General features: G+C 31.7%; 1 protein-coding gene across 10 annotated transcripts in view; it reads right to left on the minus strand.

The window, feature by feature from the left end:
* The window catches only part of Relch (RAB11 binding and LisH domain, coiled-coil and HEAT repeat containing), a 99,188-nt gene that overhangs the window by 64,081 nt on the left and 9,445 nt on the right, over positions 1-25,662 (minus strand). For 8 of the 10 annotated variants that reach the window (XR_013429510.1, XM_078029922.1, XM_005323012.5 and 5 more), the window contains exons 2-9: positions 18,873-18,962; positions 9,249-9,320; positions 9,082-9,137; positions 8,867-8,980; positions 4,175-4,378; positions 3,987-4,078; positions 3,059-3,352; positions 500-575 (exon numbers count right to left, since the gene is read on the minus strand). Coding sequence is in view for 9 of the 10 variants with exons in the window: in XM_078029922.1 (XP_077886048.1) it covers positions 500-575; positions 3,059-3,352; positions 3,987-4,078; positions 4,175-4,378; positions 8,867-8,980; positions 9,082-9,137; positions 9,249-9,320; positions 18,873-18,962 (998 nt within the window). In the remaining variant the exon portion in view is untranslated. The remainder of the gene's footprint in view (positions 1-499; positions 576-3,058; positions 3,353-3,986; positions 4,079-4,174; positions 4,379-8,866; positions 8,981-9,081; positions 9,138-9,248; positions 9,321-18,872; positions 18,963-25,662) is intronic. The other 2 variants (XM_021724949.3, XM_021724948.3) reach the window with 1 other exon arrangement.

Here is a 25,662-nt window from a genome sequence, read left to right on the forward strand (position 1 = left end):
CAGCTATCAAAAACAATCACCTTGAATGAAAATAACCACTATCTAAAAATGCCTGAAACATAAAACAGTATACACCTAAGTTAGTTTTCTGAATTGTGCCCAAAAGATGCTATCATTAGAATACCATTTTAAAAACAGAGACAAGAGATTACTTGAATATTAATAAACATAATCAGCTGGGCTAGGGCTGGGGATCAGCAGTAGCGCACTCGGCTAGCACGTGCAAGGCTCTAGGTTTGATCCTCAGCACCACATAAAAATAAATAAATAAAATAAAGATATTGTGTCAACTACTACTAAAAAATACTTAAAAAAACATCATTCAAAAGCAGAAATAATCAACTAATTTCCTTATAAGTTTAAAATTTAAGGTACTATTTCTTAATAACAGACTTTCATTTGAACTACAATGTTATCATATATGCTTTTATATGAGACATGAAGAAGAAAATAGTAGAATACTTTAAGGAAGTTAATAAGAATATCTGGTGTCAATTACCTCTGATCCTAAACGACTATCAGCTGACATTCGACAAAAAGAAAGTAGTGCTTGGTGGAAAGCAGGAGACAATTTCCTAGAAGAAAACAATGGATGAAAAGGAGACAATACCAAAGAATTATCACTGACATTTAAGGCAAAAGTAGTGCATATTACTATTTCTGCATTATTTCTAACTTATAAACGTTAACTAAATTTCTCAACCATCAGTTACTTAGAGAACACTTTACTGAAGAAAAATACAGGGGAGAAAACAAACCAATGATCCCGAAGTAGCTTGATGTTATATGAATGAACAAATGGCCCTTAAGTTATTGGATCAAATCTGAAATAGTATAGTGGCAATGACTATAGAAAATATTTGCAAATTATAAAATGAGGACTTTTCTCATCTCCAATTCTCCATGGTTCCAAAAAGATTAATGAAGGTAAAGTAGACACAAAGATTGACCTAGTATATTGCTAAGTGCAACTGAAATTGTACTAATATGTATCACAATAACAAACTTTCATGTTAGAGACCCACATGTGGTGCTGTGGGATTGAACAAAGTGGCAAAATTTAAAGATAAACCAATGTTTATAATACATTTTAGAGAAAAAAGTCTTTTAGTAATAGAAAATATTAACCTATTTATATTTAATACAGAAGGTTAGACCCATTTACAATTCTAACACAACACTGATCTCTATTATAGTGCATTCAAAAAATTATGATTAAGTTATACATTCTGTGCTCAACTTATAAAGAAAAGGCTAACACCAAAACTTACATAATAATGCTTATTTAATATATGCCACAAAGTGGTACCCAGTAATCTCTATGATTGCAGAGTTCAAGTGGTGTGCCAATATTTGAGTCTTTTGTTCTTTTATGTTCCTCCTATATTTTATCAAAGAAAGGGGCCATAATCTACCCACTTGCTTAAGCTAGAAAACACATATCAGCTTTGATTCTTTCTTTTAACCCCAAATCCAATCAATCATTTAACTTTCAATTATCTTGCAAATCTACCAAAAATCTCTCAATCCTCATTCTCAAAACTCTAACAGGTCTTACTCATTTCTTATTTGGATTTTTCCAATATATACATCTTATATTAGTCTCCTCTCTTTCAGTCTTGCTACCTTCTAATTATCTTTACCCTGTAGGATGCTTTCAATTATTCCTTTCATTTATATTTATTGACCAAATCTTACTAAATCCTATTTTTCAAAAAGCACACTGCTTTCTTTGTACAAAGTAATCTTTCTTAATGAAACACTCATCTCTTTTCCTGTAACTTAAGTCTTTCAGTCCCAGGTTAGATGACACTTTGAAGATACATGAAATCTTTCCTGCTTAGATAACAAGGTTAGGGGACTTAACTGTGTGTTTCCAAAGCAACAATTATACTACCACTTTTGATACTTTAATGTAATTGCTTGATTGTCTCTCTCATACTATAAATTTGTAACTGAAGGAATTCCTATATGTCTTGCTTACTACTGCAATCCTTGTAACACTGAGGGGAACACAGTAAAAACTAAAAGAAATTTAGTTGAACGAATTTAATCTATCTCCTTTGGATTGTTTTGGAATAAAAAATAAATAAATACCGTAGTTCTTCTAAAAACTAAAGAACTTATACTGCTGTTACAATTGAGTATTACAATAGATTTTTAAAATATCTTTTCCATATTGAAACTTTGAAAAAATACATTTTGAGGACTGTACAACATCTATTTCATCTCATTAACCTCCATAATTACGTAAAGAAAAAAAATTTAATAGGTATTTAAAAAAATCCAATATTTCCCACTAATTAAAAGGACTTTTGAACCTAAAACAAATTTAGTAATGCTTTGCTATTGCATCCTAGTAGTAGGTACAATATTTCTCTATTTAATATGAGGAAAAGGTTTGTGGATAAAAGTACACCACATTATATTTATAAGGATTAAAAGAGTCAGTATACATAAAGCACTATGAACTAAATTATATACCCAAAACATATAAATACAGCCTAGTGAATATTCCTGTCTTAAATATTTTTTCAAATTATATCCTAAAAGATTTCAAAATTATATTTTGCCTTCTCAGGTAGATCATGAAGGACAGGGACCATGCTTTTTTCATTTCTTTGAGTTCAAGCACTGTAACCCCCCAAAATTAAATAAAGAGATTAAGAGAATATTTATAATACAATATCAGCAATAGAAGTAGATATAGGAAAAATGACTGGGAGCAAAGATTATTCCCTTTTTAGTACATGAGCAAATGTGCAGCACTAAAACCTTCAGAATTTGATACTTACTGAACAAAGAAAAGGTAAAACGCACTGGCTAAGTGTATACAGCATAGTAACATACATATTATTTATGCACTTCAAAACCTAGCCCCTTTATTATTTATTTCTCCTTGGTGTCATAAACTTTGCTATATGCCATGTTCCTGTAAAATGTAAAGAAATTCACACATTTGATCTGCAAACAAGAAAAATGAGTACAAATAATAACTGAAGTTCTTCCAGTTCAATAAAATAAAAGGTACATTTCAAAATACAGGATGCATACTAACCTGTTGGGTTTATCAAAATGAACTGTGGTTTTACTTGCTGGAAAAGAAGATGGCATTCCTTCTCTTTCTATCCTAGGGAAAGAATCTGAAGAATTCTCTTTAAGAATAATGGAATCAGTTTTATCTGTTATTGAAGGATGGATATCCTTATTTTTTCCCTTCTCTAAATTATTTACAACTTGACTTTGTCCACTGTCTTCAGAGTCTTTGTGGGGAGATGGATCTAAGGAAGGTTGAATAGATTCAAAAACTGCTGGGATAGCAAAGTGTTCATTTTTGAGGCAGTCCATTTCACTGCAGAACAAAAGAGAAATTACCATAGAACAACTTGAAAACTTTGTCAATAGCATAAACCCCATAATGGGTTCAATGCTTTAAAAATGTAACATTAATAGCAAATGGTTTGGCAAATAATAATCTTTTGCTGTACAATATTCACAAATGTTTCATATACATAAAGGCACAGCTATAAACTCTTGAACAATGAGTCATAAAAATGGCCTTATATACTTAGCTTTTGATTGGCACTTACTTTTCCTTTCTTCATGTGCAAAGTGGGAGACATCAGATTATTATAAGATTATTATGATATATTATAAGAAAAAAATAAAATAATAGGAAAAATGTACAACACTAATGTGGAAGAGTTGTCTTATCAATACTGACACAACACGGGAGATCAAATATCTTATTTCTTAGTTTAAAGACGTAAGCAATTATAATACCACCACAGTGATTTAAGAACTTTTTTGAGGGAATAAAGGATTTTTAATTTTACATACATAAATCCATTATAATTCTTTCAGAATTACTAAAACATGAAAAAGTATGCTTTACAATTGAAAAGTTGTTTCATATATGTATATAATCTACCATTGTCTTTACAAAGTTCAAAGAGAATTTTCACAAACAATGACTAAGTACTAACCTTTCAAGTCTTCTGATTTGTTCCATCAATGACCATTTCTCACTATTTAATAAACTAATTTTATCTTCTAATTTTTGTATTAGCAAAGAGTTCTAAAATCAAAAAAGGAGAAAAAGTAATTCAATATCTCATCATATGTTTTTACACAGTTTAAGTATGTTTTATGAACTTGAGTTTGTATTTCTTACCTCTACAGGTTGAGGCGTTTCAAGGGATGGAGGAAGACTGCCCAAAACTGGTGTAAGAGCCTCTAATTCATCTTCTTCTACTCCACTGGCAACATCCACAAGATCTTTACCAGTCACTTGATGATTTCCAAAATCTCGGTAAAGCTGTAGTAAGTCTGGAGGTTTTGGAATGTTTAATCCTACATCATCCCATAATTCAAAATCCTAAAAAGTAATAACATAAAAAAATTGTAGAGAAAATTTTTATCTGGCATTTTATTATTGTTATTATTTTAGTTGTAGGTGGACACAATACCTTTATTTTATTTTTATGTGGTGCTGAGGATTGAATACAGTGCCCCACAAATGCCAAGGGAGTGCTCTATCTCTGAGCCACAACCTCAGGTCCTTATCTGGCATTTTTAAAAAATATATTTTTAGTTGTAGATGGACACAATATCTTTATTTGTTTTTATGTAGTGCTGAGCATTGAACCCAGTGCCTCAGATATGTAAGACAAGAGCGCTCTACCACTGCGCAACAACTCCAGCCCTATCTTGCATTTTTAAAATTACTGTTGATAACATCTGAAAAACAAAATATAACCATAAGTTTGCTGTAATGTCAAAATATGTTCCAAGTGATAAGAATTATCATATTATTCGTAAGTTTTCTGACATTCTAGGTAAGTAGGTTTAATTGTCTTAAATGTAAACTCTAACAGCTTAAAAAACGTGCTCAAATAACAGCATGAAGTCATTCAACATTTTTAGATTAAGAAAGTCATAGTTCATAAATTATACCTAATGTTGCACATTACAAGTAAACTCAATGATAGCACTGTTTTCTTCTTTCATTATCCAATCTATATATGATTAGTATAAACTCAAGTGGATAAATAGCTAATTTAATTTGCTTGTCTTTTTGCTGTAGCTCTTTGAATCTAACGTACGTTATCAAAAAAAAATGCTTCTGGAAATTTTCAAAATCCAAATATCTGGGGCTGGGGAGGTGGCTCAAGCGGTAGCGCGCTCTCCTGACATGCGTGTGGCCCGGGTTCGATCCTCAGCACCACATACAAACAAAGATGTTGTGTCTGCCAAATACTAAGAAAAATAAATATTAAAATTAAAAAAAATCCAAATATCTGCTTTTTGATTTGTTGTATTTTGAAACATTCTTTTATTCAATCTAACACAACTTTAGTAAAACTAAAAAAGGCATAGCATTTCAACTTCTATGGGCAAATATTTTTAGAAGAGCTTTAGAAGTTCTTGAGTAGTCAACATTCAATATACTTTCTTACAAACCCATCTCTCCCTAATACATTAGAAAAGGCTTATTTTAATAATTAGACTGCTATTATTAAGGATTAATTTGACATGAATATGCATAGTCAGAGTGAGAGCTTTGGAGAAAACCAAACTCACATATGAAATTTCTGTTAGTTACCACTCATTGTTGTTATAAATTAATTCGAGGCTTAAATGAGTCATCTGTAAAATGGATATATTACTTATTAGCTCTTAGGATAAATGCAATAATTTTAAAAGACTTACTATAGTGCTTGGCCCACAACAAGAATTAAACAAATTTTAACTTGTAAAAAATATTAAATGATTATTACATGTATTATTCAAATGTCTTTTTATCTATTATTAACCCAAAACTTATTATATATCTAAATTGTGCTTAGAACCAGCAACCCTAAGACTTTCTACATCTTTGTCAGGACTTGTACAATCTTAGACAGTCTTAAGAAATGTGTTGTGGTATCTCGATGTAATTTAATTTGCATATCTCTAATGAATAAAGGGGTTGAGTATCTTTTTTCATGCACTTATTTGCCATGACAATATCTTCTTATATCTTCTTTAGTAAAGTACCTGCATAAATCTCTTTTAAAAATTGGGTTAACTTCTTATTATTGAGGTTAGAGCACTCTAACAAATTCGTTTGCAATATACTACTTATAAATATTGTTACACTAAAAATACTTTTACAGGGGCTGGGGTTGTGGCTCAGTGGTAGAGTACTTGCCTAACATGCATAAGGCACTAGGTTCAAATGATCCTCAGCATCACATAAAAATAAAATAAAGATAACTGTGTCCACCTAAAGCTAAAAAATGAATATAAACAGATTTTTTTTTTTACATACACTGACTTGTCTTTTTGTTTACTTGTAAATGATTTCCAAAGAGCAAAAGCTATTAATTTGTATAACAGCATATCTGATGGAGAACAAACATGTAGTCAAATCTAAGGAATGTTTGTCTACCTTTCAAAATAGCAATGATTTTCTCCCTGTTTTCCTCTAGAAGCCTCACAGCTTTTCAGGATCTACACTAAAGTCTATGACTCATTTTGAGCTGATTTTTTGTATATGTTATGGAATATAGTTTGGTTTTCATTCTGGAGAACATATGGATATCAAATTGTTTTAGGATCATTTGAAAATGCTATTCTTTTTAAAATTTATTTCATTTTTTTATCTTTATTTCATTTTTTTTTTTTTTTAATGTGGTGCTGAGGATCGAATCTAGTGCCTCACATGTACTAGGCGAGCACTCTACCACTGAGCCACAACCACAAGGCCAAAATGCTGTTCTTTATGTATGGAATTTACTTTGCATTTTGTGGGGGATCAAAGAACCTTCCATATGTGAGTCTATCTCTGGACTATCATTTATTAACTTGTCTATTTAAAAATGATACTGTCGGGGCTGGGATGTGGCTCAAGCGGTAGCGCGCTCGCCTAGCATGCGTGCGGCCCGGGTTCGATCCTCAGCAGCACCACATACCAACAGAGATGTTGTGTCCGCCGAGAACTAAGAAAAAATAAATAAATGTTAAAAAATTCTCTCTCTCTCTCTGTCCCCCTCTCTCACTCTCTCTTAAAAAAAAAAAAAAAGAAATCTTTAAAAAAAAAATGATACTGTCTTGTTTTGTAGAATTTTTTAACACTTGACATCAGGTAGCTTTAGTTTAAGTGCTCTGTTCTTTATTAAAGTTGTTTTCGCTATACTAGTTCCTTACCTTTTCCATAGAAATGAAAAATGTGAGGGACATACGGATTAGAATTGCATTAAAAATACAAATCAAAATTAACAGACAACATTGAGCACAATGTTAACTATCAAAGAGAACAATAAATCTCTTCATTTAAGTATTCTTTAATTTTTCTCAATAAATTTGTTTATAGTGTCTGGGACTTCATCAGAAGTTTAAACCTATAATCTTGCTATTTGTTATATGTGTCCTAAATATTCGTTGTTTTTCTTTTCCCCTTTAAGCATTTATTTTAGCCTCTTAGTCTTTTCCACAGTCAAAATTTTTCTTGTTCTTTGGTTAGTCATCATTTATAAACACAACTCACTTAAGCTATAACCATAGTAAAGTAAGCATTTATGTTAGCAAAATACCAGTTCAATGTCTTTTACTTAGTATATGTTCAGTAAAGCTACCATAACTAGATATTTATAGCTTTCATGTAAGATGGTGGTCCCATACGGTTATATCACTTAACAATGTTAAAACCATTTTAGTTTGAGTTTATTCTATAACGTCTGTACTATGATGAAATTGCCTAATGATGTGGTTCTCAGAAAACATCTATTCTATTAAGCAATGCATTACTGTAGTATATTTAAGTCTAGCCCTTTGCAATAACTAAGAGGCTATTGAAATGCTATCTCCCTTAAAGAGATGCAAAAAGATCCATGTAAGATTTTATGAACCAATAAAATAAATGTAATTTAAAATGATGATCTCCTGGGGATGAAAGTATTGCTTAGAGGTATGGTCTTTGCCCAGCATGTACAGGTCCGGGGTTCAATCTCCATGCACAACAAAAAAATAAATAAAATATCATAAAAAAAATACAAGAAATGATGGGCTCCTTATTTCTACCTAATGAACTTTCTGGAATTCAGATTTTTAAGGTATATAATTCAAACAGATCCATTAATACTAAGTAGCCAACATTTCCAAAGCTAAAAGACAACACTAAATTTAGCCATCATTTCTTAGAAGATTTTATCAGGAAAATAAGAATGAACTTCTAAAATTGGTCCCTATTCAGAAGTACAGCTACTATTTTCACTTTCATTTGAAACACCATCTTAATTATTGTGTTACCTAACATTTAATTGTCATAACGCTACTGAAATTTTTACAGTTAAACTGAATTTCTTTTTTTATTACTTTTTAGTCTGTTATCTATGATGAATTTATTTTCAATAAAAATATTTTTAGTTGTAGATGAACAGGAAACCTTTAATTAATTAATTAATTAATTAATTTTTATGTGGTACTAAGGCTTGAACTCCGTGACTAACACATGCTAGGCAGGCGCTCTACCACTGAGCTACAATCCCAACCCTAAACTAAATTTCTAAGTGTAAATTAATCTATATTACTGAGTAAACATTTTAAATTAAAAACAAACAGCACTCTTTATGAATACAGGCAACTATGGATGGATTATAAATTACTGGGAAGTTATAAAAAGCTATCTGGAAAGAACAAAAAGTCTTTATGTAGAAGCCACAGGAAAACAAAATACTCTGTAAACCAATGGAATACAAAACTGAGAATGGGTACTAGAATTTACTACAGGTATAGTAACTTAAACAAACAAAAAAACAGATAAAAGAGAAAGTAAACTAAGTCAAAAAAGTAAACAAATTACTTAAAAATAAAGTGACTTTACCTGATCATCATTTTCATCTGAAAAAGTTATTGATGTAAGCTTATAGTTATTCTTCAATAAAAATTCATTGACTAAGAAGTTTAGAGCTCTCTTTTCAAGAGGTTTGATTGGCTCCTGGAAACAAAATAAAAGACAGATGTAAACTGCAAGTTTAGCTCCTCAACTTATACTACCATTTTATGTGGAAGATACATTTAGATCTGTCATTCACCCACCTGAATTTCAGGACTCGATTTGTAATTTTTTCGTTCCTGTAAAGGAACTTCATGTTCTGGTGGAAAAAAATATAAATAATGTTTTACTATTTTATATTTTAAAATATCCAAGCTACTTCTACATTGTCAAAGTAGAAAAAGTCTCAAAAAAGTTTTATGTACACCACCTGCAGCCTTTGTCAGGTTGGCTCGGAGGGCCTGAATGGTCTCCTTGGCTTTCCGTAGTTCAAACTCCAGGACTGGACAGGGATTTGGAATAAACACACACAGGCATCCAACCAAGAAAAGGGAAACAAAAATAAAAAAATAAAAAGCAAAGATGGGTATGAAAAAAAATACAATTTGTATTGAAAACAGAAAGCATGCAATCTTTATGAAACTTGTGAACGCATGCAGCAGAGTTGATTTGCAAGCAAACTGGTGAATGTTTTCCATAGTTTTTGTAGAATTCAGGGGGCTATTATCAAATCAAATGTTCTAGCTGTCTGACAAGGAATAGCTCTATTTAAAAATAAAAATCTATGGCATACTTTCATTTAGTTAAATAAAAATATCAGCAATCTGGGTACTTCTGTTTCACTCAGTCTAGGAGAGAAAATGTAATGACATGTTTTTTGGGTGATGCAATTTTAGGAGAAAAGGTAAAAAATAGATTAGTTCAAGCAAATATCCAAGGTAAAAAATAGATAAATTCAAGCAAATATCCATTTAAAATTTTTTTAAAGTTATTTTTAAACACATTGTCTAGAACAATGCTATAAATCAATATATAGAAACATTACTGAATAGAGATCCCTTTATTAAGATGTTGAAAGACTATAGCTTAAATATTTAACAAACGTTGGAATGCCTATGAATTTTTCTACAAACAAGCATGTTTTCTAAAAACAAGCATAGATATGTTAAGCACATATCCTTAAAAAAAGTTCTAAAGGTTTTATTTTAGTTTTCATTTAAAGCCAAAAAATAAATGGTTTTTCTTTTAATATCTATTGAAAATAATTCTAAAACAAATGACTATGTACACTTCAATCATTTTTAAAATGATTGTATATACTATTACTTAGTATCAAGTAAACAGAATCTTTGAAATTTAATAGTAAAAAAATCTGTTCATGTTAAGAAAGATTAATGAAACTCAAAGATTTCTCCTACAATAACTATGAATACCAGGGAAGCTTTTTAATAAACTCTTTAAAATGCTTCATCATAAAATTAAATTGTCTTAAATGAAAAATTTTCTTAAAATTGATGAATACTACTGTGTTGAAAAAGCAAATTTAGACTTGAAAAAAGGACATTTCTGTTAAGTAAGGCTCTGAGAAATTTAATTGATCTTTGATACAAATGCGTGTTAAAACCATAGTGGTTAATAGCCCTGCATATAAATTAGGAAATTTAAGGTTTTATCTTAAAGATGCATTTTTTTCCGATTGACCATAGAAAAAAGATGTCACATCAGAAAATATCAGAGAAAATAAAGGTATAAAAATATATGGAAAAATTAGGATTCACTCAGTTTGCATATGTTCAATAAAAACTTAAAATGTTGTTCAATCACATCTAGTACATAATGGCCAATTATTTTGATGCACAGAATTTAACTGCAGCAACATGGAAGCAAAACTAAAAATCAGATGACACTGTATGTTACTATATGTTTTCCGGTAGTCAGCAATGCTGATCTGCAAAGATTTCTGTGCAACAAAGTGAAAACATTTTCTCTAAATCAAATTTTGCAAACTCTAAGCACATGTGTTACAGTGAGACTATACACATTACAGAATAGGTTTATGTAGAATATTGGTTTACCTTTTTTTAATTTCAAAATTCTAAGTAATCGATTTTGATTTAAAAATATCTAGCTTGCACCTTAAAAGTATATACATTATGCTTTCAATATCACTTAAAATTTCCTAAGACATAATACAGAACAATTGCAGATCAGAAATGCCCTACACCAGAATGATAGAAATGTGGGGGAAAAAAGGGGAAGGGAGGGTGGCTGGTTAAAACACAAACTAGGAAAAACTCAAAATTGGATTGGTGAAAGTTTAGGTGACCAAGAGCAAAACACTGAATGATAAAGGCACAGAAAGCCAGAAAAACCCATGTCAGACGGCAAGAATTTATATTTTTAGCACCTCTTGATATATATATCATATATGATTGCCAAATGTCATCAGAAATTACCAATACTTTGAAAAGACAGTGACTATCAATATGAATTCACTCTGCTGCATGTTTCTTAGTATACAATATTGATTTTAAAAAACAAATACATATCTTTGAGGCTATAGCACATCTATATAAGGGATATAATCAGGAAATTGCAGTTATATGAGAATTTCTCAAGAAAGGCTCTTTATGGCAATGTTATGAGTATGTCTCTTCTTTATTAAATCACTGGATTTCAGCTCAAAATAACTGCAAATATTCAGGTATATATTAATAATTCATACTATAATTTGTCAAAATAATTAATGATTAAGTCTGGAAAGCAACTCTAAATTATAGTTGAAATATTTCTCAGCCTGTGCTGGATATTACAAGGATATTAGAGGTACTTGAGTACTTAAAGGTCGCTCTTTCATGACTTAGGAGATATACAACTATGTGAAAACATCAAAGGTGAAGTGCTAAAGATCAAAACAGAAATAATAATCCTTTGTGGCCCCAATCAATTTATCACCAATATTATCTTGAAATACTCACTAAACTTAATTCTTTTTGGCATGAAACTCAAAATATTATCTTGGAAGACTTTTTCTGTAACACTGGTCTAAGTATTTTTTCATTCTCATTCCAGCTCACCACTGAAGAACAGTTCAAATTAATATATTAGCATCAGGACTTTGCCATCTCATAGTAAATGTACAATTGTTTTCTTCCAAGTTGGATTATCTGGATTTCTTTTTCTTAATATAAGGTGATTAAAAATAATACTTCTGACTCTTTAACACATATTTAAGTATACTAACAATAGTCTCATGAAAAAAAAATTCTCTCCAATTTTCTTAGTATGCTAGAATAAAAATCCATTTCTTTGGTTTTTTTTTTTTTTTTTTTGGCGGTGGGGAATAGGTCCTGGGGTTAAATCCAGGGAAACTTAACCACTGAGCTACATCTCCAGCCCTTTCTCATATTTTATTTAGAGAGAGGGTCTCGATGAGTTGCTTAGGCCTTGCTAACTTGCTGAGGCTGGCTTTGAACACACGATCCTCCTGCCTCAGCTTCCTGAGCCACTGGGATCACAGGCGTGTGCAAATGTGTGCAGCCTCTATTTTTAAAATAATACAAAAATATTAACACAGTACAATCTCTACCCTCTACTGAGTTTAGAAAATTCTCATGCCCACTGTGGATTTAAGAAACATACCATTAGATACGACTTAGAGAATGATAAGTAAATGAATTAAAGCATGGTGTAATCTCCATAATTTGTAAACATCCCCTTTTCTATAGGTATCTTAGTGGGCAAAAGGCATCCTTTATCCTGTAACCTTTAAAGAAAAAACTGCTTCCTGTTGTTGTTCTTCCTGTTTACATTTCTGTTCCTCTGTCACTCATTTCAAAGTTGGTGTTTCTCAGTGTGTCATCCTTAGCCCCTTTCTCTTCATATTCTACCTAGTCACTGAGATGATACTGTGGTTTTAACTATCACAATTCCTTTGATGACTCAGAAATCCTTAAATTCTCTTCCTACCATATAATCTTACCTACTTATCTTCCGGACATGGCCGCCTGAGAGTCTTCTAAGTTTTGAATTTGATCCTAATTAAATGAATTTCATTACCTTCTTTTGGAATCTGATTTTCCTCCTGCTGTCTGACTCCCTTAATGGCACCACTATCTACTCAGCTGGCCAAACGGGAAGCCTAGAGGTTACTTATACTTATCCCTCACTCTTACTCTTATCCTATCAATTAAATGTCCATACCATATTGATTTTTAACCCTTTAATCACTCTCTAAATATACATTAATCTGTTCCCATAACTGTTATATACTTAAGATCTTTATGACTTGTCATATAAATTACTATAATAACCTATAATCATATTAAAAGTTCTGAAAATTTCTGCAAAACACTATGAATTTCTAAACATATATATGAAATTCTCTGATTTTTTTTCTTCTGTTTTTGTTCTTCCTCTATGAAACTTACATCATCATGAAATACATTTTAGGAAATGATAAAGAAAATAGAAACACAAATCCACAAAATTTATAACTATATAATTTTTAGTTTAAATATAACCACCTACAACAATGATGTATTTTTTTGAGTCTATCTTATTAATTTCATGGTAACATATGAAGATAAGTCCATTTTGAAAATGCTACCTATCTTCTTTTCAGCCTTGTTGAAACACCTATTCTATTTTAAATGATATAAAATAATGAGATTTATATAATACTTTAAAATAAGAAAATCAAATCATATTACTGATAGGAAGGAAATGATATATGTGCAACAGGGGGCTTTTCCCCTCCTAATCCTGAGAAAGCTGGATATGAATGCTGCCAAGCTACTTCCAAAAGAATGAGAGCGCTACTGATGCCTCTTCTATGAATTTGATCCTAACAGGAGAAAGGGGCAGAATATTCTATAGGCAAAAATCTGAATGCCATTTTAGAATGCCTGGTAGAACTCGTAAACATAATAAAGGCCACATATGTTTGTGTTGACAGCAGGTCCTAAGACAGTATAATACCTAGAAAATAAACTTATTCCACAAATATTTGTGAGTGGACATTCCAATGTTTGATGCTATTATGTGATAAATCATATAAATTAGAAAACATAGTTTATTTATTTTTTTGGTGATATTGGGGATTGAACCTGAGCGTGTTCCACCACTGAACTACTTGCCCACTCCTTTATATTATTTTTATTTTGAGAAGATCTTTTCAAATGACCCAGGCTGACTTTAAACTTGCAATTCTCATATTTCAGCCAATCAAATAGCTGGTATTACAGGTGTGCACCATCATACCTGGCTAGAAAGGATAGTTTTTATTTCTCTAGATCCTACAAGAGTTGAGGTGCAACAAACTAGAGAGGTTATCTAGTAACAGGTAGAGATATGAGAACAAAGTCAAGGACTCTGATGCTAAGTGAAATATATATATTTTTAACTTGTTCTTTTTAGTTATACATGACAGTAGGATATATTCTGACATACATACATAGAGTATAACTTCCCATTCTTGTGGTTGTACATGATGTGAAGTTACACTGGTCGTGCATTCATTTTTTAACATTGTAAAGTTATATGTAATTCATTCTACTGTCTTTCCCATTCCCCTATCCAATCTAGTGAATCTCCACTCCCCATATCTCATTGTGAATCAGCACCCACATAACAGAGAGAGCATTTGGCCTTTGGTTTTTTGGGGATTGGCTTATTTCACTTAGCATGATAGTCTCCAGTTCTGTCCATTTACTGGCAAATGCCTTAATTTCATTCTTCTGTATGGCTGAGTAATATTCCATTGTGTATATGTACCACATTTTCTTCATCCATCCATCTATTGAAGGGTACCTAGGTTGTTTCCATAGCTTAGCTATTGGGAATTGAGCTGCTATGCACATTGAAGTGGCAACATCACTATAGTATGCTCATTTTAAGTTCTTAGGATATATACTGAGGAGTGGGATAGCTGAGTCAAATGGTGGTTCTATTCTAAGTTTTCTGAGGAATCTCCATACTGCTTTCCAGAGTGATTACACCAATATGCAGTCCCACCAGATATGTATAAATGTACATTTCCCCCCACGTCCTTGCCAATACTAAATGAAATCTTATGAACTCAAACAGGAATACTGGTGGTTCTAAAAGCAATCAGATCCTTGTTGCTGTTTCCAAAGCACTGAGTACGTTTTTATTACAGACACAGACATATTTCAGAACACATTTCTCTAGGGTAGAAACTTAATCTCTTTTGTATTTCCATACTGAGGGTCTAACATTGTGATGAACATAGCAGATGTTCAAATTACAAAAAAAAACAATTTAAATAATGGCAATCCCGATACTTAGAAAGTGGATCTCTCTTGATACTTCTAAGAAAACTTAAGGCTTTTACTTAAAAATCAATTAAATTAAGCTCACTTTGGTTTGATTTCTTCACTACTTAAATCACTTTTATGTGAAAATGTATACTTCCATATTTGTTATGGTTTTGATATTAGGTGTCCCCCAAGAGCTCATGTGTGAGACAATGCAAGAAGATTTAAAGGAGAAATGATTGGGTTATTAGAATATTAACCTAATCACTGAATTTAGGGGAATGGTAATAAAAATGATGCTAAAAACAAATGTAGTATCTATTTCATAAATATATTTTTAAATATTATTTTTTAGTTGTAGTTGGACACAATACCTTTATTTCACTTATTTATCTTTATGTAGTGCTGAGAATCGAACCCAGGGTCCTGCTCATGCGAGGCGAGCGCTCTACCATTGAGCCAGAACCCAAGCCCCTATTTCATAAATATTGACAGGTAATTTAAAGATTGGAAAAGACCTTATATTTGCCTGGGAGGACCATGGGCTCATTATCTGTATTATCTATAACCTCCTTTGACACAAGACTGGCACAGAAATGTAATAAAACTTTCTTTATTCTAAGTGAGGTAAGCCTTTGATCCAATGACAGATGACAAGACAAGTATCTTTTCTGAATTATTGTCTTTTCATAATTTTTAAATTACTACCAATGGTTAGCAGACTCAAAATCTTTTGGAAAGTGGTAACTGTTATTAATTGAAATTGTTGTGAAGTCTCACCCACATATTAATACATTTTATTCAATAAGAGGCTATAGTAAAAGACCATTAAAAGATTGAAAGCTATTCTCTTGGGATAATATATGTTCTTTCTCCTTTTTCTACTGAAGATGAAAGTATTTATTTTAAAACAAGCACAATGTAATAATTAAAAGTTACTTTATCTCTCCAAACTTAGAGATATATTTTTTAGATAAAAATGTAAGGTCTATAATGATGATTTAGGATAACTATTTAAATAAATGATAACAGTGCACCAAGAAAAAAAAAATGTAAGGTCTAAACTATCACATATTTAATACATTTCACTGTTGGTTATATAAGTCTCTAGGGCATCCAGATCTACTACTTCTTTGTTCACTGTCTAGCATTTGAATGAGTGGGCATGAGGGAAAGGACAAAGAGAGGGTTGATCGTTACTAGAGAATGAAACTGATCAAACGGAGTTTTCATCTATGTGGGAATATGCCACAATGATACCCATCATTCTGCAAAACTGAGATGCACAAATTTAAAAAAAGGGAAAAAAAACTGAGTGGCTACCAAACAATCGTCATCTCTATCTTTAATAATACATATCCAAACAGTTATATTTGGCAACATTTATAAATCAGAAAGTGTCATGTATCAGTTTATTTCAAGTACACAAAGACCCTCAAAGGTCAAGGGTGCATTCTTAACATTTAATGTAGTTCTTGCAACCTAGTACAAAATTAGTGTTGTATCATATCAAAATATGTGCAGTTTAACATATATTAGGTTATCACAATAATGAAATATATTTGTTAACCATCAGAACTATATTTAGTTGGTTTTATACCAAATTACAATTTGATAAGCGATTACAGATGTGTGCTACCACACTTGGCTGAATGAGATTTTTAACCTTCTTACTCAGAGTTCTGATAAAAAGTTAGGCAAGGAATGAAAATGTACATACACCGTGAAATTTGGTTAGAGAAACTTTAATTTTCTTTTCTACCTACATTGCTGTGAATAGATTATCCCAAGGAATTTGTGATTATAAATTTAATCTAAACATTTTGCTTTTTCATCTATAATGCTTTTTTTCCTTTAATAAGAGGTATTAAATACCTATATAGTGAGAATAATGATGAACCCCTTTAATTTGTCTCAATCAAAAAAGTAAGTTTTCAAATGTAAGTTGAGGAAAAAAACATAATTATGTGGCCAACTTCTGGGTAGGAGTTTTTTTCTAATATTTAACAATATAAACAGTAAAACAATTGGGATATATTTAGTCTAAATCAACTAAAATTTCACATATTTAATATATAACCTACAGCTAATACCTAATATGTAATTACATGTAACAATGCTACTTTACAAATGATACAATAGGATAAAATAATCCCAAAATTATTTAAGTAATTTCCAGTTGATTTGCTAATTTTTAGATATTACTGATGTATTCAGTTTGCTGTTTGGTTATGATTACCAATAGGTGATGCTTATCACTAAACTGTAATTTGATATAGGGAAGTCACATTAAACTCTTCTAGGGATTTCCCCATTAACTGATAATGCTATTGTTTAGACTATTAAATCTTGTCTCAGCCTTTGTTGAAAAACAAATCTTTTTTTCCCTAACTTATATCAATGTCTGAGTTATTAGAATGTTCAATATCTATTCTTGGGCAAGGAATGAAAAATTATATATTGAAATGTTATTTTTAATTAGGTCAAACCTAATCTTTTATGAAAGGAGATAGACTGTGGGCTCGTGTTGCTAGACTATCTGAATTTGAATCCTAGCTCTCTTCTTATATAATCCTTTGAGTGCCTCAGTTTTCTGGGGAGGAGACGATGAAGATAATTTTATTATTCAATGAGTTAATCAACATTTAGAGTATCCAGAATGGTGCTTGCGCCTTCTTTAGTACTCATTTTCATTCATAGTAACAATTTTAGGTAATATCATCTTTGGTAGGTTTTATCAAACTTATTCCAGTAAATCAAATAAAAATTCAAGAGCTGGGCAAGAGGGGAATCCAAATTATGGTTATTTTCTGACCTCATATTTCCTTCACAGGTTCTATCTATCCATATGGCTTCCCTCCTATTTCAGGAGTACCTACATTCCAGTGGAGCTCAAAATACCTAAGCGGTACCTGCTTGCTTTTCTCATGTTTCGCAGTGACAAAGTCTTATACAAACTACAATGCCTGCAACACAATCTAGAATGCCTTCAAGGGCAGGGAGCCTTAGCCTAGAGGCACCAGAAAGTACCACATATTTATACTTAAGGAGCTAGGCAAATTCATGGTGGACCCTCAGCAGATTCCACTGGGCTCACCTGGTCCTCTGAAGTACTTGCAAATATAGTGGTGATACTTAGAGGGCAGGGCTCTAGGGAGAGGAGTGAGCTATGGAAGGTAAGTAGACTGACTGAGAAATATGTAAGAAAGATGCTGTCCTTGTTACTGATATAGGTGGGGTCCTGGAGGACCTTGCGAACCAATCATTAACCTCTATTTTCTGAATCAGGGGAAAGTCAAAATTTTCTAGAGATATGTTATTATGGCTCAGGAGCACCCAGGGAATTCAAGATAAAATTTTACTCACCAAGAAGACTGGAATCAGTTTTGAACAATCAATAGAATTACAGTGATACACATACCCGAATATGAACCTTGGTTTGGAGAATCAAAGTAATGAGGCAAAGGTTCAACTAACTTTTTATTACCCAGTGGCTGAGTTAAGTCTGTTTAACACCGGTTTTAATACTAGTTGGTTGTAAGTTGCTGGCTACAGGCCAAATTCAGGTATGTATATCCAGAAACTCTTAGCACCCTGGTTGGGGCACCCCAAACTTACAATAAATTAGAATTTAATAACAATAAATTATTGGCACAATTTTATATAATAACTATGCATATTATATTAACATACCATATTGTAGAAGAAAGATAATTCTTCAAGCCATTTCACTATTTCTGCAAAGTCAAGAATTCAGTCTGTCTTCACAATCTTACCTGCCACTCTCTCATCTGTTTCCCTGTTACCATCATCTGAATATCTTGCAAAGTCTAAAGAATCCAGAGTACTGATGCTTCCAGCTCGGTCTGTAATAAAGAGAAAAAAAAAAGCATTAGATAACTAGTATCTTATTTAATTGTCAAAATAAGGGATTGGAATTCAAATACCAACAAATATTTCCAGTTAATAAAACCAAGGAAATAAAAAAAGGTAAAAAGTTCAAACCAATTGAACTACTTCAAAACAACCAAGTTTCCCTCCCCAAATCTCTGGCCAATGCCTGAATAATGTATATACACTGCAAAGCAGCCTACTTACAGAAAAAAGCAGAACAGAAATTTGAGTTTCCATCAGAGAGAAAGATTTTGCAGAGTTATTCTAAACAAGATAATTGCCTACTAAAAAACAAACAATATTCTGAAAAAATAGAATCTAGACTTCACAACCTACCAGACACATTATCCATCATACTGTCCAAAATACTCAACATGCAAGAACTGATAAAATGTGATCTAGTGTCAAGAGAAAAACACCATCAACCAGGACCAACCCCAAGATAAACCAGATGCTGAAATCAGTAGACAAAAAAACTTTAAACCTAGCTATACATATAAATCTAAGTAAGGGAACATATGTAAACAATGAGTGGAAGGAGTGGAAATCTTAGAAAATACAGAATATAAAAAAATACCAATAGAAATTCTAGACCTGAAAAATTTCTGAAATTAAATTTTACTGCAGAGTTCTAATAACAGAATGAAAAGGAGACAGGAAAGTGTCAATGACCTCAAAGATACATTAATTAAATCTGAAGGGTAGAGAAAAAAAAGATTGGAAAAATTTAACACAGACTCAGGGACCTGTGGGACAACATAAAAATGTCTAATATATGCAGGACTGGAATCAGCAACATGTGAGAACAAGAGGTGGGAGAGATATAGATTCAAGATCAGAGAACATCAAAGAGGATATGTAAAGAGAGCAGAAACTTAAAATATATATAATCAAACTGTTCAAAACCAAAATCGAAGAAGAAATACTAAAAGCAAACAGAAAAAAAAATACATTCATATAGAGGAACAATAATTTCAATAACTACTGATTTCGTTTATAAAAGCATCCAGATTGGAAAGGAAGAAGTAAACTATTTCTATTCACTGCTGACATGATTTTGTATAGAGGAAATTCTAACAATTTTACTAAAAAACAAACCTAATAAATGCGTTTCTCAGGGTTACAGAACATAAGAACCAATAAATAAAAATATTCCAGATGTTTATATGCTAAAGGAACAATTCAGAAGTAAAATTTAGAAATTATTTTTATTTCCAATAATACCAAAAAAGAAAAAAATTAAGAATAAATTTAACAAAAAAAGTGTAAAACTGTACAATGAAAGAGGCTGAAGCAGGATTGGAAGTTTGAAGCCAGCTTGGTCAATTTGGAAAAACTGTATCAAAGTGAAAAAATAAAAAAGGGCTGAGATGTAGCTTATTAGTCAATAACACCTGGGTTCCCTCCCAATCTCCTGCCCCCCTACAAAAAGCCAATACCTTATTGAAAGAAATTAAAAATGATCTAAATAAATGGAAACACACCCAAGATCATGGACCAGAAGATCAGAATCGGGATGATAATATTCCATAATTAATCTTTAAATTCAAAATGATTCCTACTAAAAACTCCATCTGGCTTTCTTGCAAAAAAAATAAAAAATAAAAAATAAAATTCCTATGGGAACAAAAGAGCCTCCTTCCCCCAACCCAGGCAAAAAAAAAAAAAAAAAAAAAAATCCATAAAATGTATAAGAATGAAAGACTCATGCTTTTTTATTTTAAACTCAGTACAAAGCCAAAGTACTCAAGACAGCATTATACTAGCATAAGTTTAAATGCAATAAATCTAAGAATCCAAAAATAAACCCTTATATTTATGGTCAATTGATTTTTGACAAAGACACCAAGATAATTCAATGGGGTAAAAAGTTTTTCCAAGAGAAATGGAAACAGGTTCATGCAAAATCTGGTTTGCAAGTGTTTATTAACAGTCTTATTTTATTTACAATGATCACAAAATACAAATAAACCAAATGTCCATCAACTAATAAATGGATAAATGTGGTATAATCACAAAATGGAGTATTATACTGCTATAAAACAGGAATGAAGTACTTTCACATCACACAACACATGTCCTGAAAACATGTGAAGTAGAAGAAGTCAAACATATAAAACCACATTCAGATGAACCGTTCAAAACAGTAAATTCACAGAAACACAAAGTACATCACTAGCTATCAGGAGCTAGTGGTAGAGGAAAACTGGTAATGACTACTAATTTGATTTAGAATGATGAAAATGCTTTGAGAGAAGAGAGGCGTAACAGTCACACAATTTTGTAAATACACTTAAAAACTACCAAATCATACATTTTTTAAAACAATATTTATTTATTTATTTTCAGTTATAGGTGGACACAATATCTTTATTTTACTTTTATGTGGTGCTGAGGATCGAACCCAGAGCCTCATGAATGCTAGGCGAACGTTCTACCTCAAAGCCAAATCATACATTTTGTAAAGAGAATTTAGCTGGGTGTGGTGGCACATACCTGTAAACCCAGCTATTCAGGAGGCTGAGGCAGGAGGATCACTTGTGTCAGGTTGGACAACACAGTGAGATCCTGATCTCAAATCATTTAAAAAATGAGTAGGCATGCAGTTCATTGGTAAAGCGCTTGCCTTGCACTCATGAGGACTTGGCCCTGGATTTTATCCTCAGCACCGCAACTCCCAGACCAAGGAAAGTAAATTTGTGGTATATGAATTATCTCATTTAAAAGGTAAGACAAGGGCTGGGGATGTGACTCCGCAGAGCAATCACTCACCAAGAGTATGCTAGGCCATGGGTTCAATACCCGGTACTACAAAAAGCAGGAACAATAAAAAAGATTAGACAACAGAAGTGATGGCAAGGAAGTGAAGAATCTAGAACAATTCTATCTAGCTGGTGAGGAAGCAATATGGCATGGCTACTTTGAAAAACAGCTTGGTAGTTCCTAAAAGCTAAACATAAAATGACCATATGACACAGAAATTCTGTCTCCATCCAAGAAAAATGAAAATGTATGTTCACACAACATCTTGCACATGACTGTACAGAGGAACATTATTCATAATGGCAAAAAAGGAGAAACAACTAAATCCAAATGTCTACCTATTGATAAATGGAGAAATAATAAGTGGTAAACATCTGTACAATATAATGTTGTTCACCAATAAACAGAAATAATGATATATGCTATAATAATGAGTGAAACTTGAAAATATTAGTCTGAGTGAAAAATGCCAGTCACAAAGAAATACATATTGTATAATTTCTATCTATAGAAAATGTATACAACAGGCAATTCTAAAGAGACAGGGAATAGATTAATGGTTTTCTGAGCTTTGGGATTGGGGGATGAATGTGGTATCTGCTAATGAGAAGAGATTTGTTTTGGTGATTATGAATATGCTTTCAAAATAATGTAATGATTACATAATTCTGTAAACATACTAACACACAGTCAACTGTATTCTCTAAATGTGTGAATTATAAGATACCCAACAAAAATACTGAGTTAAAAAAATGAAAGAATATCTTCAGAGTAGAGTAAGGAAAAAAATCCTATAAACCAAGAATCTATATCCAGTAAAATGGGCTGAACTACTCAGCAAATTAAAAATAAATAAAAAGCGCTATTGTTAAATGCAATAACATAATGAAATCTCAAATGCTGTATGTTGAATAAAAAAACCTTAGAAGTATCTACAATATAATTTCATAAATGTTATGTTTTTTAGAACAGGCAATAGTAATTTATGGCAAAAAAAATGTCATAATAAAGGTTCTTATGGTGAAAGGCTGGAAAGGGTGAGAACTAATCAGGAAGGAGAAGAGGGAATATCAGGGGAGATGGTAATGTTGAGTATTTTGTAGGAGAGTATGGTGCATTCACTTGTCAAAGTGCATAAAATGGTATACTTAAGAGTTACATACTTTACTATTTTAAAATTTTATCTGAAAAGAAAAAGACCAAATTTTAAAATAATGACTTCCAATTAATGACATATACACTAAAGTGTTAAGGTGAAAATATACTGCTACATGCAACTTAATATGAAAAAAAAAAACATAAAAAATGATTGTCAGATGAAGAGAAGTTTTGAGAAATGTATAGAGAAGAGATAAAGGAAATAGAGTAAAAATTGTAGAACCTAGATGATGGATATATAAATATAAACTTCATTCAACTTTTCTGTATATTTTTTAACTTATAAATATCAGAAAAAATAACTTACATGAATGAAGGGGAGAAATCAGCTAACAGAACAGGATTCATAAAGTTCTAATGTTAGAGTAGCTACTATTTCTACTGTCTTAAATAAAATTTTGTGTGCCACCCCAACTGATATTGAACCAAAGTAAGACTATGTTGTAACTAAAAGAAAAATAAATTTCACAATATAAACCTAGTGAGGAGTTTTACTTACAGACTTATTAAAATAGGTGAAAATGTAAACCATTATAAATACACTTGCCTGGTAAATAACTGACACATTATAAAACAAGTTCCTTGGTCAAAATATATATAGGAGTTAAATTTCCAACTTTATGCCAGACATGGTGGCACATGCCTATAATCCTAGAGACTCAAGAGGCCGAAGCAGGAGAATCCAAATTAAAGACCAGTTTCAGCAACTTAGTGAGAACCTGTCTCAAAATAAAACAAGGGCTAGGAACTTAGCCAAGTAGTAAAGCACCATTGGGTTCAATATCTGGTACAAAAAAAAAACAAAAAAATTCAACTTAAACACTGTTCTCCAATGTTTTATGTCATACCACAATTATATTTTTCACTCCAATTAAAAAAAACACATATTATAAATAATTACGAATATCAAAGAATATGTATACATGATAAACCATCCCAATCCCACTAGAACTAGGAATGAGTTAGATTAATTTTTTCCACTGAATTTCTAAATATTCAGTTTTGACCTTTTTTCCATGTCTAAACATGTATTTTTTTAAACATTTATTTTTTAGTTGTAGGTAGACACATAATACTTTTATTTTATTTTAATGTGATGCTGAGGATCAAACTCGGTGCCTCATGCATGCTAGGTGAGCGCTATTCCTTTGAGCCACAACCCCAGCCCTAAATATGTATGTTTTTGTAGGAATAGAATGAAATCACATACACGGTTATCTTGTTTTTTTTTTTAAATGAAGTTTGTACAGTGTGATTTTCCCATACTATTAAAACTATTGATACATATTACTAAACTGCTTTCCAACATAAGTATACATAGCAATTTGAATCCCCCTGTAGTATATAACTGTATTTGTCAATGCTTGGTATTATTTTTAAATCTTCCATTAATTGAACATAATGTAAAATTATATCTTGTTTAATAATGCAACTCTGATTCCTAATGAACTTGAACTTTTTTTTTTTGAAAAATATACTGGCCATTACCTTTTATGGATATGTGAATGAATTTTCTAGTCACATTCTTGGTTCATGTATCTAACATTTTCCTGATATATGAGTTCATCTGGCTATCACTACCCCTACCATTAAGTCCACTTGAGTATTATACTCTGCTTTTAGTCACAAGTCTTGTTTCCTCACTAGCTATTCTGCTTCCAACCTATATATGAATACATGTACACTCAATAGGATAAACTTTTTAAAAACCAACATTCTGGTATGTGTATTATTCCTGATGTCGATGAAATTGTAAAAATGATGTGGCTGCTGATTTCAGATAAACTCTTTTAATGTTCTCATCTGTTACTAGCTTATTAAGTCTTTTTTTTTAAAGAGAGAGAGAGAGAGAGAAAGAGAGAGAGAGAGAGAGAGAGAGAGAGAGAGACAGAGAGAGACAGAGAGAGAGAGAGAGAGAATCTTTTAATATTTATTTTTTAGTTTTCCGCGGGCACAACATCTTTGTATGTGGTGCTGAGGATCGAACCCGGGCCTCACGCATGCCAGGCGAACGCGCTACCGCTTGAGCCACATCCCTAGCCCCTATTAAGTCTTTTTCTTCCTCCTTTTATCTTCAAATATTTTTAATTATACATACATGTTTAGATTAGAATCTCTTTGGTCATGATACATTATTCTTCCTTTATACTGTTAATATTTCTCTTTTAAGTTTTAAAGAACTCTTCTATGCAATAAGTAGGATCTATGGGGAAGGTAAAGGCAGTTTAATTTTCAACTTGGTATTATTATGACTACTAAAAAATATTTTCTAAAATTTTTTTAGTTTCAAGTCAACAAGTTTATAATCTATAAGAATAAAAAAGCTCTTATATCTTTTATGTTACAAAAAAATCTAATTCATTAAAATCTATTCCACCTTGTCAGAAAAATATTATTTATGGAAAAAAGTGATTTTAACTTTGGTAATGCTTCTTTTAATTCAGTCACAACTCTTTTATGGCACAACCAGATGCCTTAAGTGTCCCAATACCACCTGAAGATGGAGGTGGGAGGATAATTTGAGCCCAGGAATTCAAGATCAACCTGGGAAACCTAGGATTGTAGCTCATTGGTACAGCACTTGCCTAGAAATGTGAAGCAATGGGTTTTATCCTCAGCATCACATAAAAATAAACAAATAAAATAAAGGTATTGTGTCCATCTATGAAAAAAAAAATCATAGGGACATTATTCCCTGCCTCACACACAAAACAACAATAATAATAATAGAAGAAAAAAAAGGAAAAGGCA

Source organism: Ictidomys tridecemlineatus, chromosome 13 (assembly GCF_052094955.1).
Source record: "Ictidomys tridecemlineatus isolate mIctTri1 chromosome 13, mIctTri1.hap1, whole genome shotgun sequence".
NCBI lineage: Eukaryota > Metazoa > Chordata > Mammalia > Rodentia > Sciuridae > Ictidomys > Ictidomys tridecemlineatus.